This window comes from Delphinapterus leucas, chromosome 11 (genome assembly GCF_059928025.1).
Source record: "Delphinapterus leucas isolate spDelLeu-1000000601 "Yukka" chromosome 11, BTC_Dleu_Yukka2, whole genome shotgun sequence".
Classification (NCBI taxonomy): domain Eukaryota; kingdom Metazoa; phylum Chordata; class Mammalia; order Artiodactyla; family Monodontidae; genus Delphinapterus; species Delphinapterus leucas.
Genome location: NC_143139.1, coordinates 80,079,353 through 80,107,346, shown reverse-complemented (window position 1 = coordinate 80,107,346; position 27,994 = coordinate 80,079,353). Strand labels below are relative to the sequence as shown.

Here is a 27,994-nt window from a genome sequence, read left to right as displayed (position 1 = left end):
TTGCAGCATTTCTTTCTAAATTGGTTTTAGAGTAACATATAATTTGCCTTCATCAGGGTATCCAAAACATTGTTCTCTATTGAAGCTAAAAATGATGCCCATGGGCCATCTGGCCTCTTGAGTTTTTTAAGCGTGTGTATATGTGACGCCAGAATACAGAAGTGAAATGTGGGGGAAAAATAGTCAATTGTTTAGTTTTAAGATCAACATGATGTTCCTGATACATTTGGAAAACGAGTGGAGAATTGCTTCACCTTTTGTTTTTTCATCCAGATGTTTGATTTAATGTAGACATTCACTAGGTTAGGAGTCTGGTTTCAGCTCCAGAGGATTTTCATCTTACATCACAAATCCACCATTTTAATCCTCTCTAGGTGAACAGTTTGTCTAACTTCAAAAATAGTAACAAAGGCCACCAGCCTTAACGTGGGCCTTCGAGCAATTTTGAGATGCACCAAGCTTTGCTTGCACTAAAAAAAAACCTCTTTGAGCATGGATTTTGTATCTTTATGTAGGGCAGTTCAATATTCAGTCCAGTCTTGAAGCCTTAAAATTCTTTTGGTATGAACCAGTCCCCCAGGCTGCCCAAATGGCAAAAGAAAAGAAAAGAATACCTTAAGTATACATTTAGTCTTTCAGCTGATGTGTATGAGTACGTGCACATTTTTAATTGCAGTTATTGCTACTTTGACCTTGTAGATCTTTTATGGGTCACAGGAAGTTTTTATGAATATTTCTTATCACCAAGAAAACCCAATGATGTCTAGGAGGCTTCCAGTTTACGGAGAGTTGGATTTGAAATTCAGAGCATTTTTCCCATAGAAATCCTGCGGTCTTGGAGGCTCAAGCCCCCCTACTAATATGAGCATGTGAATTTAACGTAGTTCCTTTATTCTGGGACCTTGCGGAGCCCTTCACAGGCTCAGACACCGGGAGGGGGTGGAGTGAACCTGGTTTCCCAAGTTCATTTGGCCGTGGTAGCCTCTTTTGGGGAGAGCTTCTCACGGAGGTGGTGTTCTGCAGAACACACTTCAGGAAATGTTACGCTTTATCTTCTCTAAGCTTGTTTCCATGACTTAGAATCTATGCTAAATTCAGCTTGTGATATTTTCAGTTTTTAATGACAGGTAGATGAAAAATTTAAAAGACTAGAGCAGAAAGGGAATTAGGGTTCCCAAGAAAAGCCAGTATGTACCTACCGGCGCGCTCCAGACCTACTCTGCATTCTAGACTCACTATGGTGGCCGCTGATTTCTAGTCACCTCCCCAGTGGGACACATCTCATCCACTACAGAACAAGAGGCTGCCCGACCTCCACCTTCCAGGCAGTGGAAACTTGGGGGAAGAGAGTAGGACTGTGTAGGAAAAAAGAATGTGTTACAAGACCAGGAGTTGTAAGGCTTAAAACAACGGATTCAGCTTTTCTCTTCTCCACTCTTATCTCAAATGAATGAAGGGGAAATCCATGCTGCTGAGATGACAAGAGGGAGAATGGGTATTTCAGTGGCCACCAGATCCCAAGGCTGCAGTGATCATCCTTAAAAGGCCACCATAGGAAAGAGGTAGATATAACCAAGATCATTTGGCAACTATCATCTTATATTATTCACTCCGTCTAGATTTCTAGGACATAGAATGGAGATAGGTAGATTAGAAAGATTTTGATGCATTCTCTGTGAGACTGTCAGATTTATTTTAAAAATCTGGGAGGGACCTCATTCACTAGTTCTAAAATACGAAAGGTTTATTTTGTTTAAATAGCATTAAAAGCCATGACTGCCGCTAAACCCTGGCTAATTCTCGCTTCTCTATAAAGAACATGTTTGCAGTCTTTGATAATTTTAACCATGCTCATTTTTCTCTTCCTTGCACCTCCCAAATTCTGTCATCTTCAGTGTGTACGGCTTAGACTGGTTGTGGAATGTGTAGAGAATGTCAAAGTCTTCATGCCGGTGGGCGGTGCGTGGGGGAGACGAGGCTCCCTCTTTCCTGTGCCTTCTTGGCTGAATGTGGGCCGTGAAAGGATCTAAACTGGAGAAACAGAGATGACAAAATGCAGGAACCCATGGTCAGCAGGGGGACAGCATTTTATAGTCTTTTCCATCACTAGGGACCAGCAAACCTAAGCACAGGGGAAGAACACCAGAGTCGACCACTCTGTCATAATCAGTCTCATGAAAGTGAGATTCCGGAGCCCTTTAATTTTCTCCAGTTTTATTGAGATAAAATTGACATATAACACTGTATTCATTTTAGATGTACAGCATAAGGATTTGATATATGTATTGCTGCAAAATGATCAGCACAATAAGTTAGCATCCATCACCTCACACAGTTACACATTTTGTGTGTGTGTGTGTGTGTGTGTGATAAGAACTTTAAGATCTACTCCGTCAGCAACTTTCGAATGTACAATACAGGCATACCTGAAAGATACTGCAGGTTCTGTTCCAGACTACTGCAATGAATCGAATATCACAATAAAGCAAGTCACATGAATTTTTTGGTTTCCCAGTGCATATAAAAATTATGTGTACACTGCACTGTAGCCTGTTATGTGTGCAATACCATCATGTCTAAAAAAACAATGTACATGCCTTAATTGAAAAATGCTTTATTGCTAAAAAATGCTAACCATCATCTGAGCCTTCAGCGAGGCCTAATCTTTTTGTAATGGTAACGTCAAAGGTCTGATCACAGTTCACCATAAGGAATATAATCATAATGAAAAAGTTTGAAATCTTGCCAGAATTACCAAAATGGGACACAGAAACACAAAATGAGTAAATGCTGTCAGAAAACTGGAGCCAGTAGACTTGCTCGATGCAGGGTGCCACAAGCCTTCAATTTTTTAAAATAGCAATATCTTCAAAGTGCAATAAAACGAGGTATGCCTGTACGGTACTGTTAACTATAGTCACCATGCTGTACATTGCATCCCTAGGACTTATTCGTCTTATAACTGGAAGTTTGTGCCTTTTGACCACTTTCACCCATTTCTCCCTTTCTTAAACTCGGAGATTCTTTTCGTGGAGTAGCGTGGGGTTCCGAATGGAAAGTACTTATGGCTTATGTTGCAGAGATTGTCCCACAGAGTGGGAATTTACAAGTGCAAAAGAACTTCCGTTATCGTTGATGTTAGTTGACCTCTGACAACGAAATTAATACTGTATGTGGAACTAGGTGGTCTCTTTCATTCTGTTTCTCATTTTCTCCACCTGAAAATGGCCCTCAACCTGTTGGACTATAATACTATGAAAATAAATGGCAATGTAAGAAAATGCTAAAGTGCATAGAGCCCTTAAGATGGGACTGTAACACTCCCTGGCTAGTCTCCCACTTACAAAGTAGCAACCTACACTTAAGTAGAAGCCTTTCCCTGGCCCCTTGCAGCAGCTGAAACTCATCAAGTCAGTGGCAGGAGTGATTGAATAAAAATGGCACTTCGCTGGTGGTCCAGTGGTTAAGACTCTGCGCTCCCAATTCAGGGAGCCTGGGTTCGATCCCTGGTCTGGGAACTAGATCCCGCATGCTGCAACTAAGACCCAGTGCAGCCAAATAAATAAAAATTAAAAACAAAAAAAACAAAACACAGCAGCACTCCCAGTCCTATGGCCGTTATATACCACCTCCTCCCCCGCCCAAAGAAAAATACATTAACACTGCTGGGTTACATTTATCCATACCTCCTCTCCGTTGGCATAAATCGTTGAGAATTAACTAAGCCATAAAGCCAAAGGTGGGTGAATATTAAGAGAATACTAGTCACTCTTTTTTCCTCTCATCCCTATTTTTTTGAGGGTTGAGGGGGATGGATGTTATCAGAGCTTTAAATCAATCCCATTTTCTATGAAGTTAGAAAGAAAGTAGTCATTCTGATTTTTTTCACAGGTTGTTTTGCAGCATTCGTACATGTATTCGTTATAGCCCCCTCCCAACGTACTGAAAATCAAATGTCATGTCTAGGGGTGACGCCTTTAGAATCAGCCTGGTTTTGAATCCCAGGTCGGCACTTCTTAGTTTCATAGTTTGGGCAAGAACGCCTGTAATCCTCAGTTTCCTCATCTGTAAAATAGAGATAACAGCAGTACCCGCTGCCTAGGGTTACTGTAAGGATTCAGTGAGATGACACACGTCCGTGTCTAGCACATGTTCAGTCAGTCTTAGCTTCTAAGGGCAGGAGAGCAGCACCAGAAGTTACGGGGCTGGTTCTGTTCTTTCCCGTCAGACCTGTGTGAGGATTTATGTCCCAGTTTTCCGTTTACAACGTACATTTGATGCGGCGGTATCCCACACCTGAGATGAAAAGTCCATGTCTGCATAAAATATATTTCTACATTTATTGAGTGCCTGCCGTGAGTCAGGCACACCGCACTGCTCTCCAGGATGTCCGAGTTCAGAGGGAGAATCAAGGACATAACGAATGGTTGCAGTAAAATCCTGTCTGTGCTCTCCTGCAGTTTTGCTGGCCCCAGCAGGGTGAGGGCTCCCAGAGGAGAGGGACACAGGGGCTGGAAGCTGAACGTTGAGTTTGTATGAACATGTGGGCATCTTGGAGGCCTGACAATTCATTAATGCACTTTGGAAAGATGAGGTGAGGCATTAGGTAGTCGTCTGCCATAAGCAGAGAAAAAGTCATTTTTATCAACTGTCTTGTCCATTTGAGAAAGATTTTCAACAAGCGTTAAAATTTGGTAGGTAAGAAGCGTCTTGAATGTGATAAATGCCCCTTTGGAGGTATCACAAGTTGGCGAAGGGTTTACTGTAGGTTCCACTAGGAGCTTTTACTTTTGAAGAGTGGCGAGGAGTTGAAATCCAGCAAATCTCTCTTCTGCACATCCTTTCCCCAAGTCCCTGCCAAGTAACAGGACAAAGACGGATCGTGTTCCCCTTCTGCCCTGGCAGGCCAGCCCCTCCAGCATGGGTGTGAGAGGTCTGCTGTCCAGCCACCATAGGCTGTGGTTCCATGTGGACAGGCGACCACCGGGCGTGAGTACATGATTGCTACAGAGAACCTGTTAACTTTATAAGAAAGCCTTTCTTGGTTTTTCACTGAGCTGATGACACTCACGTACTTGGGGTGAGGCATGACGTGAAACCTTAGCAGATGCAGTGGAATGCTCTGCCACCTTTAAAAATCTGGTTTTTGAAGACCATTTAATGGCATGCAAAAACCATTCATGATTTAATGTTGCGTGAAAAAGTGACTCATGAAACTGCGCGTAAATATCATTCTAATTTTGTTTTTAAATTCACATAAATATTCATATAGCTTATAAAAGTATTTGTGCGTATATACAAATGTAAAAGGAAAAGAAACCAAAATGTAGCAGGGGCCATATCCCAGCAGTAGAATTTTGCAGGTGATTTTTAATTTTCTTCTTTATGTATTTTCAAAACTTTCTACATGTACCCCTGTTACATTTAGGGAGAAATATTAATTTCATTGTTCTTTTAGTTGGCTGGAATTAGCCCTAAAGAAACTCTCTGCACTTTATCCAGTTGCTGTGTCAGCCCTGGGCTAGGTAGGCACCTTAGTAGAATGCCTGATGTTTATTTCTAAATGCGGAAGACCTGTGATTGGGCAGTATTTGTTTCTATAAATATAATCTATCAAGACTTAATCACTGACTTGTACTTGAGAGAACTAAGTAGGTAGAGCTAAGGAATATCAATGAATTCTGTGAATATGGCCAGAATATTCTCAGTTATTTTTGCCTCAAGACGTGGGTGAAGCAAGTTGTAGATGAAACCTACCCTGGCTCTTAAAAAACAAGATGTACAAGCAAAATACAGCCAGAGGAGAAATGTGGCTTCTTTCTGGAGGCCCCACCATAGACCCGTATTGAAAACGCTTTATCTTTAGGCCCAAAGGGCGTGCCCTGCACTGGTTCAGCATTTATTCAGCCAGGATCTACCTGTGGAGAGAAAATAGAAGGGAAGAATCCGCTGTGGCCATCCACAGGCACCCGTATCTTACCCTTGAGGTGCAAGTCCTCTTATCTTAGGGACCTACCGGGCAGCGTCCTTTTTTCAGTTCCTCCAACATTTATTGCGCACCTGATATGCCCTAAGCCCTAGAGACGCAGTCAAATGAGAGGAGAGCCCTCAAGGAGCTCAGCCAGCTGGGGCGTTTGGATCTATAAAGAGAAAATCCTAATAAATTCTTTACAGTCAGTGGAGCTGTGCCCATCTGAGGAGGGGCACCTGGCACAGCCTGGGGTGTCGGGGAAGGGGATTCAGAGCAGGCTCCTGGAAGACGTCATGCCCCAGGTGAATCTTCAAGGTTGAGCAGTAACTCACCAGGCAAAGGGAGAGGTGGGGAACGGGCATATTGTTAAGAATAAAAGCCATTTAATAATAGACAAAATACTTGGCCATTTAGAATAGTTTTGGGGTGAGCGTTGCTGTGACGACATCCCCTGTGGTGAAAGCCAGCCCCGTGGTCACTGCACTTCTGTGCACTGGCTGGTGGATTGTTGAGACCTGCAGTCCAGCCTTTGGGGAATGTGCCACTATTTAACATGGCATCAACTATACATACATCTCTAAACTGAAGCCGTTGTTGGTTGGGTAAAAGACAGACAACAGCGTCTAATCAGGGAACCCTGGAGCTCCCAGTGGAGAGGGACCTAAAGGTCACCAGGACCAGACCCCCTGTCAGTGTCATCTCCTCAGTGGCAGTGATAGGTATAGAGGCAGGCAGCCCAGGGCAGACTTAGCCCATGCAGGTGATCCAGGCGTGGTCTTTACTCACTGACACTGGTGTAGTAGACCTCTGAGGCTCCTCTTAACACCCCAGGCTTCTTTGCACAGATAGAGCCCTTTTTTCCTTGAATGTCTGTTTGCACCCTCTTCAGGTGCAGATAGCCTCTGCCGACCTCAGGAATTGCTTCTGCTGGCCCCCAGGAGCCAAAGGATATTCAGGTCCTGTAGCTTCCTGAGACTATGGAATACAATTATTTGTTCCTTCAATTTTAGTCACTAAAATGTGGTGTTTTTTTGTGCTTTTTTTAATGCTAATGGAAAGTTCCTGCAGACAGATCAGAATTGTCCACTTGTAGACAGCAGCCTCCCAGCCTAAGCCAGCAGGGCCTCTCTCCCTGTGGTGTCCCCTCTCTCCTCAGCACACTTCCTTTTTTGTCACTTTAACCAGATGATGTGAGACTCGTGTCTGATGTACCTTGTCAGCCATTTTTTCAGTAATGGGTTAAACAAAATAAGCTGTCGAATAAATGTTTAAGTGAACAAACAACCACCATTTATACTATGCCTCCTTCCATAAAGGACTTAAGGCAGCCTACATGAATAGGTATGTTAAATCTGAAAATATAGATACACATGGATCTGAAGTAGGGAAAATACACACTAAAAAGAAGATCAAGACCCAGGGGAAAGTTCTAACATCAACATGCCAACCACAGAATTCTACATTGTTACGAGAACTGAGCCACAGATTTAGCTCTGAGCTTCCTGAAGGTCAAGGCAAGTAGGAAAACACAGTCATTACATGCTTGATATTTCTTGGGTGAGGATACCCCATCCTCTCAGAAGACAAAACTTCAATGAGAGTGATTCTGAAAGAACTTTTTTTTTTAATTGAAGCATAGTTGATTTACAGTTTCCAGTGTACAGCAAAGTGATTCAGTTATATATATATACATATATATCCTTTTTCATATTCTTTTCCATTATAGATTATTACAAGATATTGAATATAGCTCCCTGTGCTATACAGTAGGTCCTTGTTGTTTATCTATTTTATATATAGTAGCGTGTATCTGTTAATCCCAAATTACTAACTTATCCCTCCTTCCCCCTTTGGTAACCACAATTTTGTTTTCTATGTCTGTGAGTCTATTTCTGTTTTGTAAATAAGTTCGTTTGTATCATTTTTTTAGACTCCACATGTAAGTGATGTCATATGATATTTGTCTTTCTCTGACTGCACTTAGTATGATAATTTCCAGGTCCATCCATGTTGCTGCAAATGGCATTATTTCATTCATTTTTATGGCTGAGTTATATTCCATTGTATATATGTACCACATCTTTAACCATTCATCTCTCAATGGACATTTAGGTTGCTTCCATGTCTTGGCTATTGTAATAGTGCTGCTATGAACATTGGGGTGCATGTAACTTTTCAAATAAGAGTTCTCATCTTTTCCGGATATATGCCCAGGAGTGGGATTGCTGGATCATATGGTAACTGTATTTTTAGTTTTTGTAAGGAACCTCCATACTGTTCTCCATAGTGGCTGCACCAATTTACATTCCCACCAACAGTGTAGAAGGGTTCCTTTTTCTCCACACCCTCTCCAGCATTTATTATTTGTAGACTTTTTAATGATGGCCATCCTGACCGGTGTGAGGTGGTACCTCATTGTAGTTTCGATTTGTATTTCTATAATAATTAGTGATGTTGAACATCTTTTCATGTACCTGTTGGCCATCTGTATGTCTTCTTTGGAGAAATGTCTGTTTAGGTCTTCTGCCCATTTTTTGGTTGGGTTGTTTGTGGTTTTTTGATACTGAGCCGTGTGAGCTGTTTGTATATTTTGGAATTAATCCCTTGTCGGTCACACTGTTTGCAAATATTTTCTCCCATTCCGTAGGTTGTCTTTTAGTTTTGTTTATGGTTTCCGGTGCTGTGCAAAAGCTTTTAAGTTAGTCCCATTTGTTACTTTTGCTTTTGTTTCCATTACTCTAGGAGATGGACCCCAAAAAAATATTGCTGCGATTTATGTCAAAGAGTGTTCTGCCCATGTCTTCCTCTAGGAATTTTATAGTATCTAGGAGTTTATAGTATACCGGTCTTACATTTAAGTCTTTAACCCATTTTGAGTTTATTTGTGTATATGGTGTTAGAGAATGTTCTAATTTCATTCTTTTATATGTAGCTGTCCAGTTTTCCCAGCACCACTTATTAAAAAGAGACTGTCCTTTCTCCATTGTATATTCTTGCCTCTTGTTGTAGATAAATTGACAAGTGTGGGGGTTTATTTCTGGACTCTCTATTCTGTTCCATTGACCTATGTGTCTGTTTTGTGCCAGTACCATACTGTTTTGATTACTGTAGCTTGTCATATAGTCTGAAGTCAGGGAGCCTGATTCCTCTAGCTCCGTTCTTCTTTCTTTCTTTTTTTTTTGTATTGGCTATTTGGGGTGTTTGGTGTTTCCCTAGAAATTTAAATTTTTTTTCCAGTTCTGTGAAAAATGCCATTGGTAATTTGATAGGGATTGCACTGAATCTGTAGATTGCTTTGGGAGGTACGGTCATTTTAACAATATTGATTCTTCCAATCTAAGAACATGGTATATCTTTCAATCTGTTTGTGTCATCTTCAATTTCTTTCATCAGCATCTTATAGTTTTCAGAGTACAGGTGTTTTGCCTCCTTAAGTAGGTTTATTCCTAGGTTTTTGTTTTGGTTTTTTTTTGATGCGATGGTGAAAGAACTTTTTGTCCTGGGTCTCCAGGAGGGGATATTGTGTGATGGTGTCTTCACCAACATTCATATGCTGAATCTCCAAAACACAAGATGGTTCCTCAGAGGATCCTCCAGTGAAAGTGGAGGCAGAACACCAACAGACTCATGAAAGCAATAAGGCAGGACAGCCCAGTGGCACAAAACACTGTCTTATCTAAAGTCAGATCTGGGTTTGAATCCTGGCTCTGCCCCTGACTAGCTGTGTGAACTTGGCCAAGTTAATCAATCTCACTAATCATGAGTTTCTCACACATAAAATGGGGATGATAATTCCTCCTCTACAAGGTGGTTGTGAGGGTTAGATAATCCATGTCAGGCCCTTAGCTGGTCTCTGGGGTGTAGTTAACAATGTCATGTGGTAGTTGCTGCTACCACTGCTTTATCATCTGTATGAGAGGAAGTAGAATGTGGTTCAAGTTGACAGGCGGTCCGATTTGGTGCAGGGATCAAACCTAGCACGGCTATAAGACTGGACTGACTGCATGTCCATAAGCTAATGTCCACATAGAATTTTCAGCTGGGTTTGATAGAAATTGGACAGAAGAGTCAACTCTTTGCTCTGGACTTGGAGTAGAGGCATTGGGTTTCCAGGTTAAAGGAAGAACTGAGTATTCTAAAATTCAGCTGAGCAGATGCTGGAATTGACATCCAATACAAAAACTGACCAAATGGATGGCCAGCCCCACTAGTACATGGGGGTGAGCTGTGGAAACACCAGAAAACAGGGCCTGGATTTTGCCTGGAAAACAGTTCCAAACTCTCTCTGCCAAAGAAGGAAAAGGCAGGTGATGGATAAAGAATAAGATTATTTTGAGCTAGAAGATTTTCTCTTATTTTTAATGCTCAAAATGCAAAAGCTTATTATTTTTTATGATTGTAAAATTATTCGTCATTTGAATAAAGTTCAAAACATACAAAGAAATATAAAGAAGAGAAAATTTGTCTACGATCTTAACACTTAGTGATAACCACTAGTAACGTTTTGATATATACTGTTTTCTATGCACACAGACAGATACCATCTATGTACGTATACATAATTTTTACTGAGTCTTTTAACTAGTTTTTTAAATGCCTCCATTTTCATTTTAAATGGCTGCCTAGTACCTCACTGTGTAGATCTATGTAGTATACTTAATCAGTTCCCTATTGGGGGAAATTTTTAAACAACGATGAATATTCTTGCAAATATGCCATTTGAACCCTTGAGCCCAAAAGATTTTCAAACCAGGAGTTTCCAACACAGAAAAATCCTAGTGATGAGCCAATTAAATATAAATTAATTACCTGGGTGCCCAGAGTTTTCCCTAGGGGACAGATTGCCTAAAGCCTATGCTTCAGTTATTCTAACACCAAAATGATGAGTGTGCCGGGTACAGCCTCGGTGACTAGGATGCAGGAGAACAATGGGGTACACCTCTTTGTCTCATCGTGAGCCCCCTCTTCCTGACATCATTCAGGGAGCACTTCCTGGACACGTGTTAGAAGCCAGGCACCAGGGACTCAGCCCCTGACACAAGGAAGTAGCTCAGTAAATACCGTGGTGATTGATGTTCAACTGCCAGTCCTGACTGCCTTAAGCTCACAGTAAATACAGGCTGGCCTACAGATCAATCTAGTTTGCATAGAAAAACAAGTTTGCATCCCTGGATTACATTTAGAATCTGTCCTTAAAATATGATGGTCTTGCAAATACCTCTAATGTAGCAATTCTTAATCCACAGATCAAAATGCCAGGGGGAGAAGGGAAGGGCTTTGGAGATTGTAATGTGCCCCCATTGAATTGGGATTCCCTGCCTCCACCCTAAAGAGCCTCCATTGGAGAGGGAGTGTTGCCTTTCCTCCCTCACATCACCCCTCATCATGGGAGGGGCAGGGCCACCAGCTGAGAATCCCTGTGCTAAGGGTTCAGGGTTCACGTCAAATCATAACACCCTCTGCCTGGAGACTGGTCCAGGCATGAGACCCTCACTGCAGCCAAGATGCATCCACCACCCAGGAGCTTCCGTATTTAATGTTTTTAAGTTGTTTTTTTTGTTTTTTTTTTAGCAGTTTGCAGAAGTCTTCTATTTATTTTTTTTATTGAAGTATAGTTGATTTACAATGTTGTGTTTCTGGTGTACAGCAAAGCGATTCAGTTATACATTTTTTTCATTATAGTTTATTACAAGATATTCAGTATAGTTCCCTGTGCTATACAGTAGGTCCTTGTTGTTTATCTGTTTTATATATAGTAGTGTGTATCTGTTAATCCCAAATTCCTAATTTATCCCTCCCCCTCCTTCCCCTTTTGGTGACCATAAGTTTGTTTTCTTTGTGAGTCTGTTTCTGTTTTGTAAATAAGTTCATTTGTATCATATTTTATATTCCACATATAAGTGATATCATATGGTATTTGTCGTTCTCTGACTTCACATAGTATGATAAGCTCTGGGTCCATCCATGTTGCTGCAAATGGAATTATTTCATTCTTTTTATGGCTGAGTAGTATTCCATTGTATATATAAACACCACATTTTCTTTATCCTTTCATCTACTGATGGACATTTAGGTTGCTTCCATGTCTTGGCCATTGTAAATAGTGCTGCTATGAACATTGGGATGCATGTATCTTTTCAAATTAGAGTTTTCTCCAGATATATGCCCAGCAGTGAGATTGCTGGATCACATAGTAACTCTGTTTTTAGTTTTTTAAGGAACCTCCATACTGTTTTCCATAGTGGCTGTACCAATTTACATTCTCACCAACGGTGTAGGAGGGTTCCCTTTTCCCCACACCCTCTGCAGCATTTATTCTTTGTAGACTTTTAATGATAGCAATTCTGACCAGTTTGAGGTGGTAACCTCACAGTAGTTTTGATTTGCATTTCTCTAATAATTAGTGATGTTGAGCATCTTTTCACGTGCCTACTGCCCATCTGTATGTATTCTTTAGAGAAATGTCTATTTAGATCTGCCGAAGTCTTTTTTTTATCATTTATTTTTTTAATAGATCTTTATTGGAGTATAATTGCTTCACAGTACTGGGCTAGCTTCTGTTGTATACCAAAGTGAATCAGCCATATGGCCCCATATCCCCTCCCTCTTGAACCTCCCTCCCACCCTCCCTATCCCACCCCTCTAGGTCATCACAAAGCACCGAGCTGATCTCCCTGTGCTATGCTACTGCTTCCTACTAGATAACTATTTTACATTCGGTAGTGTATATATGTCAGTGCTACTCTCACTTCACCACAGCTCCCCCCTCCCACCCTATGTCCTCAAGTCCATTCTCTATGTCTACATCTTTATTCCTGCCCTGTAACTAAGTTCATCAGTACCTTTTTTTGTTTTTTTTTTAGGTTGCATATATATGCGTTAGCATACGATACTTGCTTTTCTCTTTCTGACTTACTTCACTCTGTGTGACAGACTCTAGGTCCATCCACCTCACTACAAATAACTCAATTTCGTTTCTCTTTATGGCTGAGTGATATTCCATTGTATATATGTGCCACATCTTCTTTATCCATTCATCTGTCGATGGACATTTAGGTTGGTTCTATGTCCTGGCTATCGTAAATAGTGCTGTGATGAACATTGTGGTACACGACTCTTTTTGAATTATGGTTTTCTCAGGGTATATGCCCAGTAGTGGGATTGCTGGGTCGTACTGTAGTTCTATTTTTAGTTTTGTAAGGAACCTCCATACTGTTTTCCATAGTGGTTGTATCAATTTACATTCCCACCAACAGTGCAGGAGGGTTCCCTTTTCACCACACCCTTTCCAGCATTTGTTTCTAGATTTTTTTTGATAGTGGCCATTCTGACCGGCATGAGGTGATACCTCATTATAGTTTTGATTTGCATTTCTCTAATAATTAGTGATGTTGAGTCTTTTTATCTTAAGTATAATTCTAAGGTACAGTGATCAAGAGCGCAGCCTCTCAGAACACCTGGATTCACACACATCCCAGCTCAGCCAGGTTCTGGCCTCATGAACAAGTTATTTAACCTTCCTGAGCTTAATTCTCTCACATGCAAAACAAGGATGATAATGGCCCCACAGCTGTTTAATATGGTAAGTCCCACAGGGTTTCTGTTAGGATTAAATGAGATAGTCCATGTGCAACATGGCAAACAGTAAATAATAAATGTTGGCTGGTGTTGACATTAGGGTAAATGTTATTATGAATGATTCTCACAATAATCCACCTGCATGTGTTATTATCCCCATTTTAAAACAAACAAAAAATAACTGAGGGGCTTCCCTGGTGGCACAGTGGTTGAGAGTCCGCCAGCCGATGCAGGGGACACGGGTTTGTGCCCCAGTCCGGGAAGATCCCACATGCCGCGGAGCGGCTGGGCCCGTGAGCCATGGCCGCTGAGCCTGTGCGTCTGGAGCCTGTGCTCTGCAGCGGGAGAGGCCACAACAGTGAGAGGCCCGCGTACCGCAAAAATAAATAAATAAATAAAATAACTGAGGCTCAGAGCATACTCTTCCCAGTAACTGCCCCCCACACCAGCCCTGAGGACACATGCACACAGGCTTCCTTCTTTCATTGGTGGTCTGTGTAAGGTAGAAAATAATGTCAATTGCCATAATGAGTGTGGTCCCAAAAAGAGACTCATGCTGGAAAGGCCAAGGCAGGTATTTTCCAACAAGCTAGGAGGGGCAGAAGGAGCCAGGGTCAGAGACAACCAGGTTACAGCATTTGAGGGATGAGAGGTAGCGAACATAAAGCTAAATTAGTTTGGATTTATGCCCGAGCAAGGTAGCAACCAGAGATGAGAGTGTGGTCATGCCAACTTGAAAGGACATTCCAGCTCTGTGGTTTGGGCTAGCATGTAAAGGGACTCCTTAGTGCTTACCATGATGCTGTGACCAAAATGGGTCACAGGCATCAGCCACCTTCCCCGAGGTCGGGGCTGGGAGTGGAGGCTCCGACCTCCTGTGACTATGTACTGTTGCTGTTGTTGTTTATCATTTTATTGAAGTATAGTTGATTTACAATGTTGTATTAATTTCTGCTGTACAGCAAAGTGATTCAGTTATACGTATATGTACATTCTTTTTCATACTCTTTTCCATTATGGTTTATCACAGGATATTGAATATAGTTCCCTGTGCTCTACAGTAGGACCTTGTTTATCCATTCTCTATGTAATAGTTTGCATCTGCTAAACCCAAACTCCCAATCCTTCCCTCCCCCTCCCCCTTGGCAACCACGAGTCTGTTCTCTATGTCTGTGAGTCTATTTCTGTTTCACAGATTCCACATATAAATGATATATGGTATTTTTCTCTTTCTTACTTACTTCACTTAGTATGATAATCTCTAGGTCCATACATATTGCTGCAAATGGCATTATTACATTATTTTTTATGGCTGAGTAATATTCCATTGTGTCGATGTATATATACCACATCTTCTTTATCCATTCATCTGTCAGTGGACATTTAGGTTGTTTCCATGTCTTGGCTATTGTGAATAGTGCTGCTATGAACATAGGGGTGCATATATCTTTTCAAATTATAGTTTTGTCTGGATATATGCCCAGGAGTGGGGTTGCTGGATCATATCATGTGGCAACTCTATTTTTAGGGTTTTTTTAATTGAAGTATAATTGATTTACAATGTGTTAACTACTATACAACAAAGTGATTCAGTAATACATATATATATATATATATACATATATATATATACACACACACTCTTTTTTTATATTTTTTTCCCTCATGGTTTATCATAGGATTTTAAATATTTATTTATTTATTTTGGCTGCGCTGGGTCTTAGTTGCAGCACGCAGGACCTTTGTTGCAGCATGTGGGCTTCTTTTTTTTTTTAATATTATTTATTTATTTATTTGGTTGCACCAGGTCTTAGTTGCGGTAGGCAGGCTCCTTAATTGTGGCATGCATGCGGGATCTCATTCCCTGACCAGGGATCGAACCCGGGCCCCCTGCATTGAGAGCGTGGAGTCTTACCCACTGGAACACCAGGGAAGTCCCTATCATAAAATATTGAATATAATTCTCTGTGCTATACTGTAGGACCTTGTTGTTTATCCATTCTGTATATTAAAGTTTATATCTGCTAACTGTGACCTCCCATTCCATCCCTCCCCCAACCCCTTCCCCCTTGGCAACCACCAGTCTGTTCTCTATGTCTGTGATTCTGTTTCATAGATAGGTTCATTTGTGTCATATTTTAGATTCCACATTTAAGTGATACCATATGGTGTCTGTCTTTCTGACTTCACTTAGTATGATCTCTAGGTTCATCCATGTTTCTACAAATGGCATTATTTCATTCCTTTTTATGGCTGAGTAGTATTCCATTGTATATATGTACCACATCTTCTTTATCCATTCATCTGTCAATGGACATTTAGGGTGTTTCCATGTCTTGGCTATTGTGAATAGTGCTGCTGTGAACATTGGGGTGCATGTATCTTTTTGAATTATAGTTTTGTCCGTATATATATGCCCAGGAGTGGGACTGCTGGATCATACGGTAGCTCTGTTTTTAGTTTCTTAAGGAACCTCCATACTGTTCTCCATAGTGGCTGTACCAATTTACATTCCCACCAACAGTGTAGGAGGGTTCCCTTTTCTCCACACCCTCTCCAGCATTGTGATTTGTAGACTTTTTAATGATGACCATTCTGACCTCTGTCAGGTGGTACCTCATTGTAGTTTTGATTTGCATTTCTTTAATAATTAGTGATTTTGAGCATCTTTTCATGTGCCTATTGGCCACCTGTATGTTGTCTTTGGAGAAATGTCTATTTAGGTGTTCCGCCCACTTTTCAATTGAGTTGTTTTTTTGTTATTGAGTTGTATGAGAAGTTTGTATATTTTGGAAATTAAGCCCTTATTGGTCACATCATTTGCAAATATTTTCTCCCAGTCTGTAGGTTATCTTTTTGTTTTGTTTATGGTTTACTTTGCTGTGCAAAACCTTATAAGTTTGATTGGGTCCCATTTGTTTATCTTTGCTTTTATTTCTATTGCCTTGGGAGACTGACCTAAGAAAACATTGGTACAATTTATGTCAGAGAATGTTTTGCCTGTGTTCTCTTCTAGGAGTTTTACGGTGTCATGTCTTATATTTAAGTCTTTGTGTATAATGTGAGGGTATGTTCTAATTTCATTGATTTGCATGCTGTTGTCCAACTTTCCCAACACTACTTGCTGAAGATACTGTCTTTTCCCCATTGTATATTCTTGCCTCCTTGAAGATTAATTGACTGTAGGTGTATGGGTTTATTTCTGGGCTCTCTATTCTGTTCATTGATCCATAGGTCTGTTTTTATGCCAGTACCACACGATTTTGATTACTGTAGCTTTGTAGTATTGCCTGAAGAGTTGGGAGGGTTATGCCTGTTTTGGCAATTCTGGGTCTTTTATGGTTCCATATAAATTTTAGGATTATTTGTTCTATTTCTGTGAAAAATGTCATGGGTAATTTGATAAGGATCACATTAAATCTGTAGATTGCTTTGGGCAGTATGGCCATTTTAACAAGATTAATTCTTCCAATCCAAGAGCATGGGATGTCTTTCCATTTCTTTGAATCATCTTCAATTTCGTTTATTAATGTTTTGTAGTTCTCAGCATGTAAGTCTTTCACCTCCTTGGTGAGGTTTATTCCTAAGTCTTTTTTTTTTTTTTTCTTTTGCGGTACGTGGGCCTCTCACTGTTGTGGCCTCTCCCATTGCGGAGCACAGGCTCTGGACGCGCAGGCTCAGCTGCCATGGCTCACGGGCCCAGCCGCTCCGCGGCACATGGGATCTTCCTGGACCAGGGCATGAACCTGTGTGCCCTGCATCGGCAGGCAGACGCTCAACCACTGCGCCACCAGGGAAGCCCCCTAAGTCTTTTTTGATGCAACTTTAAGGGACTGTTTACATTCCCTTTCTGACATCTCACTGTTAGGGTAAAGAAATGCAACCGATTTCTGTATGTTAATCCTGTATCCTGCTGCCTTGCTGAATTTGTACTACTACTGTTCTAGTAGTTTTTGTGTGGAATTTTTAGGGTTTTCTATATATAGTATCATGTCATCTGCATATAAGGACAGTTTTACCTCTTCCCTACCAATTTGGATACGTTTTATTTCTTTTTCTTGTCTGATTGCTGTGGCTAGGACTTCCAATACTATGTTGAATAGAAGTGGTGAGAGTGGGCATCCTTGTTCCAGATTTTAGCAGGAAGGCTTTCAGATTTTCACCTCTGAGTATTATATTGGCCATGGGTTTGTCATAAATAGCTTTTATTATGTTGAGATATGTTCCCTGTATACCCACTTTTGTAAGTTTTTATCATAAATGGATGTTGAATTTTATCAAATGCTTTTTCTGCATCTATTGAGATGACCATGTGGTTTTTACCTTTTCTTTTGTTGATGTGGTATATCACATTGATTGATTTGTGTATCTTGAACTATCCTCGTGATCCTGGGATGAATCCACCTTGGTCATGGTGTATGATCTTTATGTTTTGTTGGATTCAGTTTGCTAATTGTGACCAGCTCACAGGTTGATGGTTCCTCTTCCACCACCTGAATGAGGGTCCAGCCAGCCTTCCTTAGCACTGCATGGTATCCCAGTTATCTATTACTGCTTACTTAGCAAACCACCCCAAAACTTAGTGCTGTAAAACAACATGCACTTTATCACGTTTACGATTCTGAGAGTCAGGAATCTGGGCAGAGCACAGCAGTTCTGCTCTTCTGCTCCACAACATCTGGGGTCTCCACTAGGTAACTCAGATGACTGCAGTTGCTGGGATGGCTTGACTGGAGCCATCTGTCTGGGGCCTTGGTCCTCTGTGTGGCATCTCCTGGAGCTTGAATGTCCAGTATCACTCCTTTGCTTCATATCTGGAGCCTGGGCTGGGGTGGCTGCAACTGCTGTTTCTCTCCAGGCAGCCTCTTCCCCTGGCCAGCTTGGACATACTCACAACATGGTGATCTCAGGGAGGTCAGACTTTTTATACATGGCTGGTTTCCCTCAGAGGGAATGTTCCATGAAAGCTGAGAGACCTCTCACAATGTAACCTCAGAAGTCCCAGCATGTCACTTCTGCACATTCTGTTAGTTAAGAAAGTCAGTATAACCAGTCCAGATGCAAGGAGGTGGAGGAGCAGATTAGCCCTCTCAACAGCCCCCCCCTCACACCATGGCACGAGGCAAGGGGAATGGTGATGGCTGCCACCTTGGAGACAAGCTACCCACACGGGAGGGTAAGAACAGAGACTTTTGAAGTATAGTTGATGTACAGTGCTTCAGGATTTCAGCACAGTGATTCAGTTTCATATATATGTGTGTGTGTGTGTGTGTGTGTGTGTGTGTGTATATATGTATATTTGGTTCGAGTATAATGTTTAATGTACGATACAGTGGATTGGCAGAGTTGATACGAAGTTAAGAAATTTACTTCTAGTCAGTAAGTTAACAACCTAGGCACCAGCATATATATATATTTTTTATATATATATATATATATACACACACACGTATATAATGTTCTTTTTCAGATTCTTTTCCATTATAGGTTATTACAAGATGTTGAATATAGTTCCCTGTGCTATATAGTAGGACCTTGTTTTTCTGTCTTATCTATAGTAGTGTGTATCTGTTCATCTCAAACTCCTAATTTATCCCTCCCCCCTTACCCTTTGGTAATTTTTTTAAATTAATTAATTTACTTTTGGCTGTGCTGGGTCTTTGCTGCTGCACGCGGGCTTTCTTTATTTGTGGTGAGCGGGGGCGACTCTTCGTTGTGGTGCATGGGCTTCTCATTGCGGTGGCTTCTCTTGTTGCGGAACACGGGCTCTAGGTGCGTGGGCTTCAGTAGTTGTGACGCACGGGCTTAGTTGCTCTGCAGCATGTGGGATCTTCCCAGACCACGGCTTAAACCCATGTCCCCTGCACTGGCAAGAGGATTCTCAACCACTGTGCCACCAGGGAAGCCCCATTTTGGTAACCTTAAGTTTTCTGTATCTGTGAGTCTATTTCTGTTTTATAAACAAGTTCATTTGTATCATTTTTTTAAGTTTCCGCATGTAAGTGATGTCATATGATATTTGTCTTTCTCTGAATTACTTCACTTAATATGATTATCTCTGGGTCCATACATGTTTCTCCAAATGGAATTATTTCATTCTTTTTTATGACTGATATTCCATTAGACACACACACACACACACACACACACACACACACACACCACATCTTCTTTATCCATTCATCTGTCGATGGACATTTAGGTTGCTTCCATGCTGCTTCGAACATTGGGGTGCATGTATCTTTTTGAATTAGAGTTAAGGACACAGACTTTTGAGTCACAAATATTGTTTCATACCACTGCTCTGTAACTTTCTAGCTCTGTGATGTCAGATAAATTACTTAACCTCTCTGAGCCTCAATTTCCTCATCTATAAAATAAGGATAATGATATTCTACTAGAGATGATTGTGGTAAGACTTAAAGGAGATAAATCTAGTGCTTGGTACAATGCCTAATATCTGCGAAGTCCTCACTTAATGGTAGCCATACTACCTATAGTGATAACTAGTAGTGTTATTGCTCCAGCTTGCCCTTTAGATATTCATTCATTCACTCAGCAAACAAGCCTCTATTGTGATCGTGTGCCTACTGTGTGCTAGGCAGTCTCTGGCCCTGGCCTCCCACGGTTGTGAAGACGATGATATGTTGTAAGCAGAAACTAAGTTGGCTTTCAGGCTTTCTGAGCAGCATCCCTGGCTCTTCAGTGCCAGGCAGCATCTCTGGGCTCAGCAAGCCTGGCTCAAAGGAGGAAGCAAGGGCTTGTCACCTAAGCCTCTCTGATCAGATTACGGTAACATTTTTGGCCCTTTCCTATAGTGTCTTCTGCTCTCACAGTAACTCTCTTCCCATTTCAAGTAGTGCGGATATTACTAAGGAGAGGCTGGAGAAATGAACCCGCCTTCCCATTCAAACGTGTGTCCTCAGGTCCCATCTGATGAGGCTCTGTGCCCTCAAGGGCCCCAGTACTTTGGTTGCACAGGACTCCGCGTGCAGAGCCCCGTCAGCAAGCAGCTGCTCCTTGTGGGCTGTCACTGGCATCCAGAATCGAAGCCTCCAACACCGAGGTGACAGAAAGTGCAGGAAAGGTAACCATCTCCAACTCTTTACAGATCACAAAAGAACTCTTAAAGTGCAGCATTCGACATGAAACGAAAAGCAAGACGTCATGGAGAAAGAATGCAAGCCAAACTAAGGAAAAGCTGCTTGGCAGGAAACCTCACCGTCTGGTCTGGTCTGGTCTCTGTGTCTTATCTCAGCAATTTCCTAACGCTAGCAACTTCTTTACAATGAAAGGAGGGCAGAGCTTCTAACCCAGAAGCTTCCAAAAAACCTTTAGCCTTCCCATCAAAATCTTGTGAAAATCTCACCTGCTCAAATGAGCATCTTTAGCTTTCATTTGAAGACACTGGAACTTTAAGTAAATCTCACTTTCAGGAACTTGTTTCTAGGTTAACGATAAAGGAATTCACACTTATTAAGCACCTTTGTTCCGGCATCAAGAAGCAACATGTTACAGAACTGCTGCATCTGCCATCTTTCCCTTAGTCCAGTTGCCCACCCAGAGCGTGAATATCTGCTACGTGTCCCTGACAGACAGACAGCCACTATCTCCACAGCACCTGCGGACAAGACAAGAGTCCGGACTTCATGGGGCCAGCCAAAGCCCAAAGCCCCAGGCCCCCTTTCCAGGGGACCCAATGCACACCAGGCAATGGGCAACACTGGTGGTGACGCAAGTGCCAGGCGTAGGCACTGAGGGTTCAGCCCTCCTGGTGCAGCCACGGCCGGAGCTGTCCGCCAGCCCTCCACCGTCACTTGTCGATGCATTACTGATTTCCCAGTCTGACGCGTGCTTGGAGGCAAACTCAGGGCCCGAGCTCCTTGCGGGAAGTGCTCAGCTGGCCGTGCAAGGCTGGGTCTCCAGTAAGCACACGTCTGTCTTAAGGGGCCACGGCTTCTTAACAAGTAGCTCAGGAGAAGACACATCCTCTGTCAGACCAGTTCTGCCACTCAGAGGCGTTTCCCCTCAGGCTTGGGCCTAAACCCCAGCAGTCCGGCGTGGATCTGAAATCTGGTCCGTCTGGAGACCCGTGGGCCTCTTCCATGAGCCCTGACGGCCATGCCGCGTCTCCCTCCATCTTTGTCAAGTGAGAACGGTCCTCAGCAGATCTCCCCAGAATCATGGGAATCAAGATGTTCTGTGTGCTTGACTGGGGCGGAGGGAGCAGGGGTGCAACATCAGCAAAGCAATTTCTGTGGTTTTGAGGAAAAAACCACACAGACTTTCTAGAGGCGTTCATGAGTATGGAAACTTGGAACAGACCACACCGGCTCTCAGCTGGTGCAGTGGTTGTAAGAAAGCTCTCTGTGACCCACAAGCATCCAGCTCTTCGATGAGCTGTGACCTCAGGGTCTTGTCGAGACCCTGCTTCAGAAGTGGGGTCAGACCATGTCCTGTTTTCTCAGTGAGAGCAGACAGGGTGGGACTGTGCTCGGAAGAGAAGGCAGAAATGAAGTACGAATCTGGAGACGAGAAGCTAGACGTCCTGAGGGGAGTGATTGAAGGTCCGAAAGAAAGAACTCTCCCAGACACTGCTTGGCATGGCATTCGAGCCTGACAGGATCTCCTGTCTCTTGCTGATTTGATGATAAACTATGGAGTGGACCCACAGGGAGAACAAACGCCTCAAGAAATAGATGGATAATTGGCTCTGTTTGCATGCTCGCTGTGAGTGTGAGACGCCACACCAGCATGACTAATGCCTCTCCCCTCTGCCTAAATTAGATTTTGATTGTGTCTCAGAGATGTTCACTGAATCACAGATGTTGGAAGTAAAAAGACCCCAACTTCTCAGGAACACCTCCTGTGGAATGTGTGGGATCCTCCTCCCAGGCTGAAGGACCCCTTCCCTTCTGAGACCTGGGAGCAAAGCAGCCACCCCGGATGGAGCGGGCTCCGGGGTCCCGGCGCAGGCTCCTTAGGTGGCTGTAAGCAAGTGCATCGCGTCAGTAACTGATGCCTCGTACAGACCCTAAATTGGACCCAGTGTCCTGTTTGTCAAATTTCCCCAGGCTCTCTGCCACATCAGGTGGAGCAGTTCAGGGTCCTTGCCGGTTCACCCACTCGGTGTTCCTCAGCCACTCTGTTCTGATCTGGAAGATGCTGTCATAAATGCTTTCTCATTTCTCTTGCAGAATTTAGCCTACGAGATCATCCTAACGCTGGGACAGGCATTTGAAGTTGCTTACCAGCTCGCGCTGCAAGCCAGGAAAGGGGGGCATTCCTCCACGCTTCCAGAAAGCTTTGAAAACAAGCCCTCCAAGCCCATCCCCAAGCCCCGAGTCAGCATTCGCAAGTCGGTGGTAAGTAGAAAAGACAGATGTTCTGAAAACCTTGAACTGGAGGGGAGGGATCCTTGGTGCCGTTGGGGCTGGCGAGAATCCAGGGCCTGCCCTTCTTGTCCTTCCCTTGGCCTCATCCTGGCATGTGTCTGTCCTCCTCTCAGCCCAGTTCCTGCAAAGTCTTGGGGACCATCTGCCTGAACTTGGAGGCTCCCAAGAAAATTCCACTTCTTTTGTCCCTTGCAGCAGCCTGTGAGGGGACTGGGTGCTGCTGGCCTCCCAGGGGAGTCTTTCCTCAAGGTCCAGGCGATCTTGGGAAAAAGGATCCCTGAGGCCCCGGCTGCCATCCCTCTAGGGGGCAAGCCTCTCACAAGCCGCTGGGCAGCAGAGAGGGTGGCAGAGGCTCATGGGGAGGGCATCCCTGGTACCCAGCTAGAGGAGGCTGGAGGTGCAGGCTGTACACGGGCCTGACAAGGAGGCCTAGGCGCAGGCTTCCTGCAGAGCAGGGACTGTTCAGAAGGTACTGCCCCTCCTCCCCGGCATCTGCCTCCCTCCAGAAATTTCCCCCCTTCCCTCCCACACGCTCTGCACACATCCTGTCCTAACAGACTTTCATGACTTCAAAGCGGCCTCCTCTGGTGGTAGCAATACCCAGAAGCTGGAAGCCTCCCGTCTGGTTTCTGCTGCCGTATGGCATCCTAGAAACTCTGGGACTCAGGGCAGCAGGCACCCTCAGAGGCATCGCTCAGCCCACGTATCCTTCCGCCTGTGACTCCTCCTCCTCCCCACTGAGCCCTGTCCCCGGAGTCGTGGGGAATTGTAGGGTTTTTAATGTTTGCAGAGGCACCACCCTTTGTGACCATGTGGCTTCTTATTCACGTTCTTCTCTTTGGCCTCTACTCCTGTCTCCATTCTTGGCAACTTCAACATCCATGGGGATGATCCTCCCAGCGTGTGGCCCCTCTGCTCCTTGACAGCTCACCTCTCAGACCTCTTCCCCCACCTCACCATTCACTCCCACGCTCACCCCACATCACTGATCACCAGTAACTGCAAGCATCCTCTGACTTTCCTTCTGACCCCCAGTCCCCCCACCTCTGCCCCTGCCAGCCCCACTGGCTCCCAGTCCTGAAGCACTCCCAGAACAGCACTTACAGGTTCAACTGCCCCCTCATTTCCCCTTCGAGGCTTAGCACACATCTGAAACTTAGTGTGTCCAGAACAGAATTCTTGATCTCTCCGCAAAGCTGCTTCTCTCTCTGTCTCTCCCAGCTCAGTAAATGGCATAACCATTCACCATGTTGCTCAAGCCATAAATCTAGAAGACACCCTTGATTTCTGTCTTCCTCTCACCTGTGTCCACCCCACAAGCAGATTCCATCCGTTCAGCCCCTAAAACATCTCTCAGACCCGTGCACTCCTCTCCATTTCCTCTGTCACTCTTCCCATCCAAGCCATCACCACCAGTAATCTCCAAAATACTCCCATACATCTCCTAAAAACTCCCCTCCTCTGCCCGGCAACCAGGGTGACCTTCTTAAAACACAGACCAGATCATGGTACCACTGCCCCAATTTCCCACCACACTCCTCTCTGACACTCAGGCCTTCTTCTTCCTAGAAACAAAGCTCACTCCCACCTAAGGCCTCTGTGCCCCCTGTTCCCTCCACCTGGCTTTGTCTCCCCCTTGTTTCTGCACGGCTGAGTCTGGCTTGTCATCCAGGGCCCAGCTACACAGAGAGGCTTCTCCTGGACCACCCAGGCTTCCCCTGTTTATTTATTGTCTGTCTATCTATCTTATCCCACAAGAAAAGCAAGTCAAATGTCCAGGAATTTTCAGAACATTTGGGGGATTAGCTCTTAGAGTACTGTATTCATTCCTGTGTGGGCTGGATAAATCTGTTCGTGGCAGGGACCTCCATCTGACTTTTGTCTGGTCCCCATAGATTTCTTCCAGATGAGCACAAAGGGTGTGTGCCATAAGAGCTCAGAATATTCATTTAGAAGCCTTCACTGAAAAATATGAAACACACAGTGAATAATACTGCTGTCCTTTAACTGCCCCAAGATCCTGTCCCCCTCAATAGGTGTCTGTGTTCCCTTTCCCTCGGCCCCAGTAGTTTATTTTTGAGAAACAGCCCATGATTAGACATGTAGAGTCCTCCCCACAGCCTTGTGGAGATACAGTCAAATTGCAGGTGGCCGACGGGCACAGACCCCTGCACTCTTCGGACAGCTCCCTTGCTCCGGTTTCCTGAGCAGAGCAGGTGGCCAGGGCCAGGGGGAGACATGGAAACACCAAAGAAAGAGGCAGCAATCTGGTGGAGAACTGCTCCAGGCCGCCCGTGAGAGCTCAGAACTCAAGCTTCACCCAGAAAGGGCCTGTTTAACCTTGTACACGCAGGGGCTGAAATGGTGTTGACGTTTTACAGCTCAGTTTGGTTCAAGGCTCACCCTGACCTGGGCCCACTCACCTCTTCACCCTCAGTTGTCTCCCCGCCGGGTGCCCTCGGCGACCTGACTGCAAGCCCTCAGCTGGCCTCTTTCCCTTACCTCGGGGACCTTGCACATGCTGCTCCACACCCCCTGCCTTTACTAGGAAACTCTTGCTTCTCCTCCAGCTCTCCGTTTAGACATTACCTTAATTAACTTTTAAATAATGTCTAGTCAACAAGTATTTATTGGGTGCCTACTGTTTAGTGGGTTGCCGGGAGCTTTTCTGAGTTTGAGGGAAACAGGAGTAAACAGAACAGACAGAATCCCACCTTCATAAGCATACATTGTAGTGGAGGATGAACAAATAAACATGATGTATGTGGCAAAAAGGATTATAAAGAATAGAGCAGCAGAGGAAAGCAGGAAAGTTGAGGTGCTATTTTGCTTGGGGTAAACTGGTGAGGAGGTGATGTTTGAACTGCACCCTGACTCACATTAGGGCATAAAGCAGGCAGATGTCTGGAGAGTATTCAGGCAGAGAGGTGATGAGCACAGAGGGTCTGGGCTGGGGCTTGGTGTACAGGGAGCAGCAGGGAGGCCGGTGTGGCTGGAGCGTAGAAAGGCAGGCGGACAGGGCCACCGTGGGTCACCTCGAGGACTCTGGGTTTATTCTGACTGTAATGGAAACCACTGGAGGCTTGAGAGGCAGGCAGGACATAGCCTGGTTCACCTTCTCTAGGAAGCCCCCCTGGCTCCTGACATGGGGTCAGTGGCCTTCCTGGGTGCCCACAGAGCACCCTCTTCCCCCTCAAATCTCACTTCTCAGTAAAGTATTCCTACGTCTGCTCCCCACCTGTGTGCCTTCAAGAGCAAGGGCTGTGTCTCACTCACCATCCCCCCCGCCCAGTGCCTTGCAGTAAATGTGTATCAGAAGAATGAACAGATGACTCTCACACCCCCAACATCCTGAGGTCCTGCCAGAGCACAGTGATGGTTTCCAGGCAGCGTTAGGATGCATGCGTGCAACCCCAGGCAGGTACCGTATAACGGGCATCAGCCTTTCTGTTTTAAAGCAGATCGACCCATCTGAGCAAAAGACTCTGGCCAATCTGCCGTGGATTGTGGAGCCGGGACAAGAAACCAAGAGGGGAATAAATACCAAGTATGAGACCACGATTTTCTGATACTCACCGTCCTCCCGTCCTCGCGGTGCCTTGCACGCCGAGCAGTCCCGGAGCAGGCTTTCCACCCAGCGCAGGAGGAAGACTGCTGTTTGTGTGGCCTTGTCACGGGCGAAAGGCCACTGGCCATTCCTGGGGACGTTCTTTCTGCACCAGTGACAGAAAGTGCAACCAAGACTTTCCAGTCGTAACCCCTGAGAGAAATGAGTTGAGATTTGTGGCTCACTCTCCCGACTCCCCTCCCTGCTACCACCCAAGGTATTTCTAGTGACTTTGCCCCAACACTTGCTTTGCTGTATTTGGGGATAATACCTTAAGAAAAAAAATACAGGGGATCTCTAATACTGCCTAAAAGTATAAAAATCTTGGGTTTATTTTTCACTGTCAGCAGTTTTCAAGGTAGAATGAGAACAGAACTACCCCCAGAAAGCATCTGTAAAATCCTTATCTCACTGAGTATCGTTTCATGCAAAAGGACAAAAAATACCCCTGATTGCAAGGAAATCCTATTTCCCAATTTCTATATTTGTGGATTTTATATGTAATCAACTATGTCAGATAAAGAAAACCTTTACATCTATGGATTGATTCAAAAACTTAATGATTTAAAACAGAGGAATTTATTATGCACAGAAAAATGTGTCTTGTATTAAATATTTTTATTAAAAGAATGTTTCACTAACACATTGATAAGAAAACTAGGTTAGTTGTGAGGGATGTTTTGCTTTCATTTCAAATAACTAAATTTCTACTGCTACTACCAAGAGAACTGGCTTGGGCGTTGCAAAGTACTATACCAGAGACGCTCACTAGAGCAGGAGATTTGGGCAAGCAGGCTGGCGTCTTATCGAAAGTGCTGACACAGCCATAAGCCTGCAAAGATTTTTTTTTTTTTTTAAACTTCACAGTTTTAAAAAAACATGTTAAACAAAAAACCTAGGGCTCCTGCTGTCAAGATTTCTGTCATGGAAACCTTGTTTGTTTGAGAAAGATGTTAATAAAATTCTATTGCAAAAAAAAATTTTTTTTCTAGAAAAACACAAATACAAAAAAAAAAAAGAGAGATTCCAAAGTAATAAAACTCTTTTCTTGAAACAAAATAAATGTTTGCTTACTCTTTGATTAAATAAAATTTACTTACATTTCATTAAGATATTTTAATTTTTTTAATGTCTCTGTGGAGTATTTGTATGATACCATAATGTATATTTATGTAGAATCAAATTATATAAACAGTACCAATATCACTATAGAAAAAATAACATTTTAATGTATATTGTTCTAACCAATCATATTGTGAATCATTTTGGAGTTCATTATAATAAGCGATATGGATAAATTGTGGGATTGTCTTAATTTTTTTAATTAACCAATATTATTTTAAACCTGAGATTATCAGTTACATTCATCAGTTGGTGAGTTTTAAAGACAACTAAATTTTATTTCAAACTGACAAATGTATATGGTTTTAGTTCAGTGTTGGA

At 43.4% G+C, this 27,994-nt stretch overlaps 2 protein-coding genes across 9 annotated transcripts in view; one reads left to right on the top strand and one right to left on the bottom strand.

The window, feature by feature from the left end:
* ANKS1B (ankyrin repeat and sterile alpha motif domain containing 1B) overlaps nucleotides 1-26,750 on the top strand; it is an 82,937-nt gene extending 56,187 nt beyond the window's left edge. Inside the window, exons 8-9 of the mRNA XM_022599860.3 lie at nucleotides 22,747-22,914; nucleotides 26,403-26,750. Of these exons, the coding sequence (XP_022455568.1) occupies nucleotides 22,747-22,914; nucleotides 26,403-26,513 (279 nt within the window). The 3' untranslated portion in view covers nucleotides 26,514-26,750. The remainder of the gene's footprint in view (nucleotides 1-22,746; nucleotides 22,915-26,402) is intronic.
* Nucleotides 1,012-27,994, bottom strand: part of APAF1 (apoptotic peptidase activating factor 1) — a 131,336-nt gene continuing 104,353 nt past the window's right edge. For 2 of the 8 annotated variants that reach the window (XM_089920009.1, XM_089920010.1), the window contains exon 26: nucleotides 1,012-27,994. This exon is cut by the window's right edge and continues 13,235 nt beyond it. The gene's annotated coding sequence lies outside the window, so the exon portion shown is untranslated. The other 6 variants (XM_089920008.1, XM_089920007.1, XR_016394816.1 and 3 more) reach the window with 5 other exon arrangements.